The 13,448-nt window shown below is 41.3% G+C and overlaps 1 protein-coding gene across 1 annotated transcript in view; it reads left to right on the top strand.

The window, feature by feature from the left end:
- The window catches only part of USP10 (ubiquitin specific peptidase 10), a 72,579-nt gene that overhangs the window by 36,825 nt on the left and 22,306 nt on the right, over nucleotides 1-13,448 (top strand). The window contains exons 3-4 of the mRNA XM_038538136.1: nucleotides 4,644-4,704; nucleotides 9,047-10,087. Of these exons, the coding sequence (XP_038394064.1) occupies nucleotides 4,644-4,704; nucleotides 9,047-10,087 (1,102 nt within the window). The remainder of the gene's footprint in view (nucleotides 1-4,643; nucleotides 4,705-9,046; nucleotides 10,088-13,448) is intronic.

The following is a 13,448-nucleotide window of genomic DNA, read 5'->3' as shown; positions in this document are numbered from 1 at the left end:
TCATTTTAGGAAAAGGGAAGAAATCAAAGAAGACAGCGCTTATATCAGGTTTTATTTTAGAACATGAATAAATCCAATTCCCTGCCATCTCTCTCTGCTTTGTGTTCATTGATGGTAATAGGATTTTAAGGAACATAAGGATACAATTTAGTGAAACTAAGTTGTATTTCCTAAGTCAGTAAAATGTATCTGTGCATTTTAGATTCTGTAGAATAAGACTTTAAGTTTAGTGTTTCCTGACAAAAAAGATAATAATTAGGCAAAACATAACCAGATCCCATATTTCCCAAACATTAGTATTAACTGAGGTTCTACTCTATATACTTTGTTAATGGTTTGAATTTTAAATCATTTTCTGTCTTTGAATCATGGTAAGATTTGGGGCACCTGCCAGGAATAGGACTGTCTGTGCTCTTTGCAGTTACGGTTTTAAAAAACAATAAAGCCTAACATGTGTTTTACAAAAGCTTTTCTCAAGTGTGTGCATTTATGTGGGTTTGTGAGGGCTTGTTTGCAAGTAAGGGTCAGAATAAAAACTTGGGTTTTCATGTGATGTGAAAGTGGAAACTGTACCATATTTCAGGGCTGAAGAAGCTGGGCTCCACCCTCCCTTTGCTATGTAAGCAGGCTGGCCAGTCTTGGACAGTTTCTTCCATATCATTGTGCTTTCTTAAGTGGGAAAATGGAGAATGTCTACTTACCTCATAAAAATATTGGGAAATCGTTAGTATGTGGTGAAATACCTAGTGGGTAACAAATGTTAGCAGATAAGGATGTTGGTGGTAAAATTATGTCAAACTTCTAATTGCAGAAATAATGGCTCTGTCTTATCAGAATGAATTATAACCAGAAATCTTAGTAAGTCTGGCTTATTTGGGGATCTTCTGTGTTTCTGCTTTTGAGTATGCATTAACAGATGTTGTCTGTCAAAATCACATATAGTCAATCCAGTAACCGGCAAAAGGGAAATGCAGGCTAATTAACGTGACTGGGCCAAGCTATCTTTCTCACTATTTTAATTATAATTCAGGAGTCTGGAGTATACTAATAATATAATCACATGGGGGACAGACTGTTTCATGGGGTGATGTGTGGCTGGATTAGTGGGTGCGGGAGTGATGTTCTCTTCCTGGCACTGCGATATTGCTGGCTGGGCCTTTTATCTTGTGCTGAGAACCACTGCAGCCCCTATCAGCACTGCTCCTGCGCTGTGCCTTTGGAGGGAACTAAAACCCCGCCCTGGTTTTCATATACTTCTTTGGCTGTTAGGAACTTGATAAAACATTGCTGTCTACTTGGGGCCAAGAACCGATAAAACAAAATTTGAGAAACAGAAGGTGTTAAAATGTAAAAACATTCTACCTTTCTGCTAAAGCACTGATCCTTTCAGCTGAGTTTTGGACTCTGTTTTAGGTTGCCTGTTTGAAAGCTTGCCACTCATTGGCCAGATAGGGTGGGTATCAGCTTAATAGAATCTGAAGACACAAACAACTGACTTCTGTAATGGGATCCTAAATATTAGTATAAATTTAAAGGTAACATGTCTTTTCTAAAGCTGTGCTCTAATTTATAAGCCATCATGATTTAAAAATGAATTTCTCAGGGCGCCTGGGTGGCTCAGTCAGTTAGGTGTCTGCCTTCAGCTCGTGTCATGATCTCAGGGTCCTGGGATGGAGCCCTACATCAGGCTCCTTGCTCAGCCAGGAGCTTGCTTCTCTCTCTGCCTCTCCCCTTCCCCCTGCGCACACGCTCGTGCACGCTCTCTCTCTCTCTCTCTCTGTCAAATAAATAAAATCTTTAAAATTTTTTTTTTAAAAATGAGTTTCTCTAACTGGAAAAAATATAATTTATTGAATAAGCATGATTTGAACCCTAGTCATAATCACATCATTAGTATTCAGAAATGAACAGCATGCTCTTTGTTCTTCAGACTTCCAGCATTTCAACGTTTGAGGCAACACATACACACTTGAATGTGCTACTGAACCATGACAAGCGCAGGAGAGCATAGTTCAGCAGCAGGTGCCCATTATTCTCAGTGGTTTGATGTATCTGTGGGATTTCAGAGGAGAGATTTAAGGTTCATGAGGGTCTTTAAGACAGCAGAATAAATAGTTGGTAGTCCCAAAAAGATTTTAAAACATTTTATTTTATGAAATCTAACTGACATATTAAATTGGGCAAGTTTAAGATATAGGCCATGTTGATTTGATACATTTCTATTGAAGCTTGCTATTGTAGCTTAGCTGTATTGTGTCACATAATTACCATTTCTTTTAGTGGTGGGAACAATTAAAATCTGGCTTCTTAAACAGGCTTAAAGTTTATAATAAGGTTTGTTGTCTGTAATCCCTGTACCATGTATTAGACTCCCAGGATGGTTTATCTCCTGGATGCAAGTGTAAGCCCTGACACAGTGGCTCTCCCATCACCTGCTTCAGCCTTTACTAGTGCCATGCGATTCTTTTGTTTTCTTGATTTGAGTTTTTGTGTTTTGTGGGGTGTTTTTTTTTAGATTCCAAAGATGAGGGAGATATCATACAGTATTTGTTTGAAACATTACCTTCCTAATCACTGCCCTAGTACTGACTTCACAAGATGATAGTGTTTTCAGACAGTTGATTTGACTTTGTATCTGATGTAAATAGATTTCAGTTTTTTTACATTGCTCACTTTGCATATATGTGTGAGATTTTATTTTTGCTTTGATTTTATACTTTTGTATATATATATTATATAGTAGCTATATAGTTAAAGAGGGAACTTTGAGGAATTCTTAAAATTTCATTCTGTTTGGGATAAACACACATTTGCCACAGATTAGAGGGCATCTTATAAATGGTAGAGGTGTGTTGAATTAAAGGGACCATATGCCTATAGTGTAAAAAAGATACATACACACACACATACCCCTCTTCTGTGCCTGAACTCATTCCAGCACCAATTGCCACAGTTGGACTCTTACCAGCTTAGTAACTTAGAATAAGTGTTGTAAACATTAGCAAAATGTCAAGGGATGCCTGAGTGGCTCAGTCAGTGAAGCGTCTGCCTTCACCTCAGGTCATGATCCTGGGTCCTGCGATCAAGCTGCAAGTGATCCGCAAGAGACACAGGCAGAGAGAGAAGCAGGCTCCATGCAGGGAGCCCGATGCGGGATTCAGTCCTGGGACTTCAGGATCACACCCTGGGCCGAAGGCAGGAGCCACCCAGAGTTCCCCCGAATAAAGAAAATCTTAAAAAGAAAATTTCAGTATTACCCTGGAGTCTGTTTTCAGGTCTGGCATCTACCACTTAATATATTTTTGTGTGAATGTAGCATGATTAAATAAACAAGCACTTAGTCCCTCACAATTGTATATGTTTCCATCAGCAGGGGGCACCCTTGTGTCACTGTTAGAACAAGGGGAGGCATTCTGCATCTGGGAGTTTGCTAAACTTTTGTGACTGCAGGGGAACATGAACCTGCTTGCTTGTTAGATGCACCTTTCTTGCTCCGTGTATCCGTGCCAGCGGTAAATGCTGGAGCACTGCGTGCAAGTGTCTGCCCTTTGTGCTGCAGGTCCAAGGCCAAGTGTCATCCTTGGTAGTCCCCGAACTGGTTCTTCTCTTGTGTCGGCCGTTTGAACACCGGGCGCCCCCCAGTGGACTTACATGCAGCTCTCAGGCCCTGCCTGCGTTCTATTCAATTCAGTTCCTTTGTTTCCTTAGGTTCATTCACTCCCTGGTGGAGACAGCTTGGTTACCACAATCACTGAATCCACGTGCTCAGAGTTAATTGGAGAAATCTGCTGAGGAGGACCCTTGCACAGCAGTTCTCAGGCAGGGGCAGGCAGGAGACTCTCTGGGGCCCATTCAGGAACCCTGGGCATCCCGGGGAAGGGGGGGGGGTGCACTTGGAGAGTTGTTGTGTTAGGGTGTCATTCCTTGTTCTTTTGTTCTCTAAGTACACTTACCTTAGTCCTTCCGTCCTAACTTTCTCATCCTGAATGTATCCGTTTGAAACATTTCAAATTCTTTATTATTATGGGATGGCTAAAAAGAAGAAATATTTGGAATTTTTTTACAAAGAGGTCAGATACTTGCCATTTTGCTGTCTTCCAAACAAGAAATGTGGTTTCCAGTCATTAATTGAGTTACTTAAGACACTGTGTTAAAAAGGGAGCCGTGGTTCCCAGACTTCTCTGTGGGCTCTCTGGACTCTGCCTGGGGGTCTGGGCCTGACCTGCCCTGGCTGTGTGGACATGCAGGGATGGCGAGCATGAAAGCCACATGGTCACTAGCAGTCATCTTTGCTAGTGGCCCAGGACAAGTGGCTGTGGTATCTGTGGGTAATCTCTAACATCCTATGAAATGAAGGGTTTGTCATGGCATTTTATTGTAGTCGACTTTCATGTCCATTGGAATCCATTTTTATATATTTTTTGCCTCATTTCTGGATCTTAATGACAATATTTAAGACCATTCCTACAGTATTTTTTTTTCTTAAATGAAGGTGATTTAATTTTACTGTCTCAGTGTATGTTATTTGGTAAAGAAAAAATGTTATGAGAAGAAGTTGAATGGATAAAGAGTTTTAATGAAAAAAATATGTTGGGTTTTAACATTTCGTTGAATTAAAATTTGTTTTCTAATTCCCTTTGCAGCTTCCCCCATACAATGGAGCAGTGCTGTGTGGCACACAAGCTACAGATGAGCTACCTGATGGTACGTTGGTTCTCTCCTTTATCTCCCTGACGTGCATTCTGGCCCTCTGTGCTGGGTGGGCAGGCTATTTGGAAATCATGTTTTCCTGTAGGTTCATACTTTCAAATAAACATTCCCTTACAGCTTGATGTGTTTGTTGTAAACTATAACATATTTCATCTCTGAACCATTTTCATTAGTGAGGTAAAGTATAGTCTGTGCTTCTGAGTGGCAGTTCAAGGTTTAGGTAAGGAAATAGTTGTTTCTGTTTTTCCTTGATCATTCTCAGTGACCCACATATGTTCTTTATAGCCAGAGCTTTTTGTAAAAGTTCTTAGGTGGCCTTCCGTCTGGTTGTAGAGGCTGATGGGCCAGATCTGGTGATTATCTAAGAATGTACTCTTTGCATGGCTCACTGATGGCTCAGATCTGTTCTGTGGGTTACATTTACATCCCTGTTTGTCACTTAACGCTTTTGGGAATTCAGATGACCTTTGCACCTCCTGGTCTGTTCCTTTTTTGGTCTCTGTCACAGATACAGAGCTAATTACTGGAGACAGTTCTTCTTGAGAGGTGGTGATTCTGTGTGCTGGAGTAATAGCAGATGGTTCGGTTGCTGTGGGCTCCCAGTGTGTAGGTCCAGTCTGTGTGGACTAGTGTACCGTTTGACTCCCCGAAGGCCCTTGCTGGCCTTGGAGAAGTGAACACGGAGCCTTTGCTCTGAGAGCCAGGGGTCTAGTTCCCTGTTTCTTTAGCATGGTCAGACCTGTGAATGGGGTTTTCATTATAATTTAAATATAAACCTTGAAGAGCCTGTCTAGATTTTTTATGTACAGTAAAATCAGAGCACTAGTTTCTAACATTTTTAGCAGTTTTGTAAGAAACTGTGATCCGGGAGACTGAGGGAAAGAGCTGTTCTAGTCGCGGCTCAGGATGAGAGTGAGGTGGAGCTGGGGGGACATGCCCTGCCCAGCCTCCGGAGTGGCTGTTTGCTGAATCTGTCAGATTTCTGTCTCCACGCACTATGCACATAGTAAGTATGCTGCAGATGTCTGCTCAGTGCTTTCAAGTGTTTCGTTCTTTTCCCTTCTGTGTTACTCCTTTCCTGATCAGCACATGGCCCCCCGGGGGGCCCAGGCTGTAGATAGGAGGCTCCACCAGCTCTTCTCCCTCACACCACACCCCTGCTTCCAGGCTGTCCTCCCTGCTCAGTTCCTGCTTCTTGGCTCCTTTTCTCCATTGTCTCTTCTCTCAAGTCTATCTTTTAATTTGACAAAAACACCGCATGGGATCTTGTCACCTGCTCATGCTGTTAGTGACAGGCCAGCTTAACGGCCCCTGTTCCTCTGGGGTCTTTTCTGTTCTCTTGTGACATGAGATTGACATTATTTCTTTTATGACATTTATTTGTTTTATGATGCCTGTCCCACTGTCCAGTAATGAATCTGCCTCCTTCTTTAGACTGAGTTAGGCTGTGGGTCTCGGGGATCATAATCATCCATTTCTGTGTGCTCAGCAGCTATGCACTGTAGTATCTGGAATGGTGTAGACTTTCAGTATGTTTCTGGATGAATGATTTAGGATGATTTGTTCTACCTCCCAGCATATGCAGCTACAGCAAACTCTTTGCAGGGTCTCCTTATCACCATGTGCCTATTTATTTATTTATTTTCTTTTTTTTTTTTTTAATTTTTATTTATTTATGATAGTCACAGAGAGAGAGAGAGAAAGGCAGAGACACAGGCAGAGGGAGAAGCAGGCTCCATGCACCGGGAGCCTGACGTGGGATTCGATCCCGGGTCTCCAGGATCGCGCCCTGGGCCAAAGGCAGGCGCTAAACCGCTGTGCCACCCAGGGATTCCCCCATGTGCCTTTTATACCTCTGCTTTTTTTTAGTCTGATCCTACAGCTGGAAATAGCCTCTACTCTTCCCACCCCTCCACCCAGCTATCCTGCCACTTCTGACTTCTCCGTAGCTTCTGATTGAGCTTGGTCATTCCTTCCTGTATCTAGAAACATTCTTTCTGTAAAGCTGTTGAGGCCTTATCTTGCCCTTCCTCTGCACTGTCAGCTTTAGTCCAAGGTGTTTTTCTACCAGCGAATGTCACTGCCTGAGGCAGGGACTTTGCCTTACTAATCTCTGTGGTAATAAGCACTTTACTATATAGCTAGGTATCTATTAATTGAAGAAATCAGCTGAGGAAGCCACTGAAGCAGCAGTTCTTAGGCAGTGGTGGGCATCACAGTCTTTGGGGGCCCCTAAGCATTGCAAACTATGGGGCCCATGCAGCACTCTGGGCACCGCAAGGAGCACACTTGGCAGAATGATGTGTAAGGATGGTGTTATTTTATTTGAGCGGGTTTTCCTTCCCCCAACCACCCACTGTCTGCGTGGCCTGAGCACGGAGTCCCCATTTACCCCGTACATCGACTGTGTTGTTTAAAGCCCAGGGTTGCAGGCTTTCACCACTCCTTCAGCCCACACAGATTGGGCTTCGTGCTGACTCCTCTGCCGTGCAGTGCAGTGCACGCGTGTGTCCATGAAACGTGTTGTGGAGAAGAACTGTTCTGGGTAGGATACTCTGCCTTTAAGTGGTACAGTCACACCCTATACAGGGTAAATATTTTGGTAATAACTGTAGCATATTGAAATGGAACCATGTCCTATCACGTTCTACAATATTCTGTGATACGATAAGATTAAGGATTGAGATGTGGAAGGCACTGTGTCTATTGAAATAATTAAAATCTTGTACAAGCTGCATGCCACAACGCATACTAATGTCTGTTTTGATTTCACAATGCACACCATAGTCTCCAGAAGGTCGCCTCCCCATGTGGAGTGTTACTCATTTCCTCAAGTACGTCCACGTAGTCCATGTAGCAGCATTGCACCCTCGAAGCATCGTGGGATAGGTGATGCCTGAAAGCACAATGGACAGTTTACTTTTAGGTATAATGATAGAGAAATTAATTTCTCTTTGGTGACTCTTTTCAAAATAAGAAGAAAAAAAAAACAGTGCTCAGAGGCCAAAGGATTCAAATAGTCATATTGGTGATTTTATATGAAAATGTGCTTTTAGATATAGCCATCATTAGTATTCCTTTTTCAGGAACTTCTTGTAGTTGGGAAGGTGTCCTATTGCACACACACACACACACACACACACACCCGCGTATGATCACAAAACAGATGAAGAATTGGGAGACTGATGGCATCCCTTCCGCAGCTACCTTGCACATAATGGTCCCCTCTAGGGGGCTGCTTTTTAAAAGACTTCCAAAGTGAAAAACACTCAGTTATTTGTAATAGAGCACAGTTCTTTTGGTAGTATGAATTTTTTTTTTCTCTTAAGTATTTGCCATTAAAAGAAGTCAGCCTCTTGTGCTAGACTCAGGGAGATCTTCAGTTATGCATTACAGATAATGAAAAGGCATGTGTCCTTTGCTTCAGAATTTTAACTGTTTCATCAGATATCAGATGACACTGATGCTTGACGTCTCTTGAAAGATGCAGCTGATTCTATAACTTAATCAAATTTTAGAAATGTGAACCAGGAAAAAAATGTACATTTTGTAACGGGTGGAATGTGTAGATTGTCTGTACTCCCAATAGCCAGTTGGCAGTAGCCAGTACCGAAGTATTCCAAAGAGAATTTTCAGAGGTTGCAGTCCTAATTGTCTTGGTATTTTTGAAAGTATTTTCACTACCCATGGAATTGACCCACTGTGAACTCATTAATGTACATTGACATGCACTTACGTCAGGCCCTCTTCAGACTTTAGGGAGGGTTGTCAGTGGAGAAGATCAGGAGATGGAGGGTTCCAGAGAGTGCCTCTGAAGAACACCTTTATAGAGAGGGGAATTCTTGGTGTAGTGCATACTTTCTGCATGACTCAATCACTAGTTAGAGAAGCCATAAATAGAGTAATAACTTTAAATGCCTAAGGTATTAGTAATGATTTTCTTTTTAAATTGTCCAAAATACATATACCCTAGTTTCAGTCAGAAAATAAGCCAGTAAAATCAGATTTCATTGAGGGGTGTTTTTAGGCAGAATATGACGTGCTTTTTATTATTTCATTTACGTTTTGACCTCTTGAAAGTCTCCCTTAGCCACTCTAAGAGCGAAAAATGAATACAGTCTTCTGGTTTTCTAGCTCTAAAATTAAATATGGTTTTATAGTTACTGTTTATTTTTGGCAAATTATTTGCCACAGAAATGAACTGTCCTAGCTGTGTTAATTAGAAGACTTTAAGGATTTAGTTTCAGAAAGAAAATAATTATTGAGACTTTTATAGTTTGTGTAGCTGTGTTTGTAACTAATGGCATATTGACTGATCATTTTTTTTTCTAAACAGGACAAGAATATCAGAGAATTGAATTTGGTGTTAATGAAGTAATTGAACCCAATGACACTTTGCCGAGAACTCCCAACTACAGTATTTCAAGCACATTGAATCCTCAGGCCCCTGAATTTATTCTCAGTTGCACAACTTCCAAAAAACCCCCTGATGACCTAGATAAAGAAGCTACCTACAGCTCAGTTGACTGCCAGTACCCAGGCTCTGCCCTTGCCCTGGATGGCAGTTCTAGCGCGGAGGTTGAAGTTTTAGAAAGTGATGGTGTTTCGGGTGGTCTTGGACAAAGGGAGCGTAAAAAGAAGAAAAAACGTCCCCCAGGATATTACAGTTACTTGAAAGATGGTGGTGAGGGTAGTATTCCCACGGAAGCCCTGGTCAATGGCCACGCCAATTCGGCAGTCCCAAACATCGTAGGCTCAGAGGATGCAGAGTTAGTGGGTGAGGTGCCCCCATCGGGGACGCCCAGGACTTGTAGCAGCCCTCAGGATTCCACGGACTTCGTCAGTGACGCTGTGCCTGGTGGGCCTTTCCCTGGAGCCCTCGATGGTGATACCAGGACTGCAGGGCAGCCTGAGGGCTGCCACGGGGCTGACTTGGAACAGTCCTGCCTCTCTACGGAGGCTGGCAGGGACAGCCTGTTGAGGACAGCTGTGGCTCAGCCTTACATGGGAACTCATACTACTGAAAACCTTGGAGTTGCTAACGGACAAATACTTGAATCCTCCGGTGAGGGCTCAGCTGCCAACGGAGTCGAGTTGCACACTGTGGAGAGCACGGACTCGGACCCAGCTAAGGCCGAGAGCACTTCCCCTGCTGCCGACACCCCGGCCTCTGTGGCGGGCACTGCTCCCACCAGCCAGCCTAAGTCATGGGCCAGCCTTTTTCATGATTCTAAGCCCTCTTCCTCTTCACCTGTGGCTTCTGTGGAAACTAAGTATTCCCCTCCTGCCACATCTCCCCTGGTCTCTGAAAAGCAGATTGAAGTCAAAGAAGGGCTTGTTCCAGTTTCAGAGGATCCTGTAGCCATAAAGATTGCAGGTATAGTTCAAAAGATACAGGTCGGAAGTGAAGATGGGCGCAGATCTGAGGCTGTCTGGGCTGATAATTTGTGCTAGATTGTTACCCAAAGCAGCAGTCGGTGTGTTCATAGGAATTTCTCAAGAATGTCTGTATCTTAAATGCTATCTGTCTAGAAGGAAAAGGATGTCTAAGTATAGTGTGGGTCGGGGTGGGGTGGGGTTGGGTGCAGTTCCTACCTTTATGTTAGGTGAACAGTCCATGTCTATTACCATCAGTCCTTCTCTGTTGACAGAGTGCTTTTGATCCAGTAATTTTGCTCCAGCAGGTGACTGAATGTACTTGTCCTGTGTTAACACCTTCGTGTACATTTGCTATGTAATCCTTGATTTAGACTCCTTTCGCACTGTTTCTTTTCTGTATTTCTTAGATGTAAGAAAGCATTCGGGCTTTTTTCTTATTATTGTCTATTTTGGATTGAGTTAATGGATTTTATTACTCAGTTGTAGAACACCAAGGTCAGCCCTTGACAGGAGAAGAAAAACTGCAACAACCTGGGCCAATATTTTAACCTCAATATGAGAAATGCATTAGTGGGATGCTTTTAAAAATTTGCCTTCTAAAGTCAAAGTTATGAAGGTGTTCTACTTTTGTTCCTAAAAATTATTTCACAAAAGAAAAAAACCTCCGATTTCTGGGAAATTTTCTCAGTATTCATTTAAAATAAGAAAAAATTCATTTTAAATGTTTTGAAATATTTTTAGTCCTGTAACTTTAAATGTGGTTTGACGCCTAGTCTGCTATCTTGTATGTTTGTTAAAATCTAACCTGCTGAAATCTGTTAACGTGCAGGTAAACTGCTCTGGAGGGCTCTCAGTTAATTGTATTGGGGGAGAGCACCACCAGGCATAGTCTCAAGTATTTTTGAATTGAGATGGTGCTCCCAGCAGGTTGATTTCCTTAATCCTAGTTTGATTGGTCCAGTTAAGAAGATGTTTTAATTATCCGAGCAAAAGTGTAGTTTTTAAAAAATACTTCATTCTTTTGAGCCTTTTTATGGAACCTTAGGAATATGGAACGTAACTGCTGACAGTTTTGAGTGTTGCTTCCTGTAAAACCACGCACCAGAGGCCCTGGCTAAATGACTTTTGGGATCACACACAGCTTAGGTGAAGTAGTACTGCTTGGGATTTTTCCTCTTTGTCATATTCTCCTACATAGAGGTTTAATTTATAAAAGTGATGAATAGTATTCAGTTTGTTATAAATAAGATTCACTACAAACTTCCCTTGAATGAGCATGCTTGTAAGCATAGGCCCACTTGTTTTAAACTGCATTTAACTGTGTGAGATTCTAGTTCCATTAAAAGATCTGTTGATTGACATTTGTTATCGTAGAATTAGCCTTAGGATCTAACTGGTTCTACTAGAAGAGTAATTTTTATGTTTATTATTACATTTATTAACTTTGGGGAAAGAGGCAGAAGGGAGCAGTTTAGTCATCAAGTTTATTCTTTTTTGAATTTTTAGAATAATGTCAGTATCCACAGTTGATCCCTTTTTTTTTTTTTTTTTGAAGCCCAGGTTCGTTTAATTTGGACGTCCATATTTCTGGATTCTTTGCCCTATCATTAAGTCTGTGCTTCATAAATGCCAGCTAATTTTTGTATAACCACCAGTGAAATACAAATTTGGGGGACAGACCAGCTATAAATAAAGATGAGAACACCATATAAGGCATTTTGAACAGAAATACAGCCATCTTGTGATTACTTGTAACTGTTTATCCTGTTACTTTAGCAGGTTCTGCTTTCACCTTCCTGGTGTAGATTGTCAACATTTCGTTCCCTTGGCTGTTTCTTCTTAAGTGTGAACTCTGATTTAAGGGATTGGAAGGGAAGAGCACTTATCCCAACGCACTGTGTGCCTTCCACAGCCCTGCAGGAGATGGGCACCTACACAGAAGCCTACCTGGGCGTGCAGAGGGGTCTGGGTTTCAATGAGTAGTTATTGTTAGCCTGAGAGGAAGTATTTGCCACTTTGTAGTAGGAACAGCTGGACCAGGAGGTAAGAAAAAGAAATTTCAAAATCTTAGTAGCTTATGTTTGAAAGTGGTTGCAAAAGATTAGATGTGGCCACATTCAAGAGTAAGTGTGATGAACACAAATAGCCTGGGGGTCATTGGTGCCTATGCTCTTTTGGCCCATGTGATCTTCACAATACAGCGTTTGCATCCTTGTGAACGTTTAACTTTTCCTGGGTTTTTACTGAGAAACATTTGTCATATCCCAAACTTAAATTGTATCAAATGCTTTTGAATTACAAATAGAGCTGTTTTGTATTTTATGTTTTTCTTTTAATATCTTGCATCAATGTATTTTGTTTTAAAGGAATATTAATCAATGGTGGGCAAGGAGAAGGACTGAGCTAAAAGCCCAAATAAAATGAATTAAAATTCCAGTGGAAAGAGATGAAGTAAACAGGTCTTTGACAGCTCTGAGAAAATCTGAGGAAATTAAAGTACCTGCTCATACCATTTATTATGGATGGATTTTAGTCAAAACCTATTTGATATATGATTTTGCACTGTAGTTACATACCTAACATTTATTCCTGGAGAGAGCAACAAAATTATTACGAGTTGGATCTGCTCAGAAAAATGAATTCCCGTATCCATATTTATTTTAAATGTAAAGAAATATATACCTTGTGATTGATCACTTTTTGGTAGCTTATAAATCATATTTATACTTCCCTCTTTCTTGGGAGATGACTTTTTAAATCTTTTGCATTTCCTTTTCAGAATGTCCAAAGTAGCAGTGGTAGTGATAGTGTAGCATACCGTAAGCTGAAAAGACACAGCACCTGTTTGTAGGAATCCATGCCTGTGGGTGGGGAGTTCAGTCCATATCTGACTCAGTGTGTATATGTTCTTGTTAGTATTTCTAGTGTCTCTACTTCTAGAACTAATTGAGAACCCTCCACCTATAGAGCATATGTTGATCTACAGCCAGTGGACAGTGGTACATTTTGGTCACTTTGCTGTCTTCCACTTGACTAGGTAACCAAGCTAGCACGTGTTCTTTCAAAGTAATATAACAAGGAAAACAAAAACACAGGATGTTGTGGATAGTTGAGGAAGATGCTGGAAGAGCAAGTCAGCAGCATCAGAATGTCAATTACACGCCAGTTCTTGGGCCTTAAGTATTAAGGAAAGTTCTGTACCTTGTATTTTCATACATTTTAAATGGTAATACAACCTCTATATCCTAATTTTAGGAAAACAAAATTTGATGCATAAAATACTCTTACCTTATATTGACTTAAAAGTTCCACTGAGTTTGTAAATCATTTCAGTGGAATGATTTGTGGCAGTATATGTT

Source organism: Canis lupus, chromosome 5 (genome assembly GCF_011100685.1).
Source record: "Canis lupus familiaris isolate Mischka breed German Shepherd chromosome 5, alternate assembly UU_Cfam_GSD_1.0, whole genome shotgun sequence".
NCBI classification, from domain to species: Eukaryota; Metazoa; Chordata; class Mammalia; order Carnivora; family Canidae; genus Canis; species Canis lupus.
The sequence above is the reverse complement of the archived record's forward strand: the minus strand, read 5'-3'. Positions and strand labels throughout refer to the sequence as shown.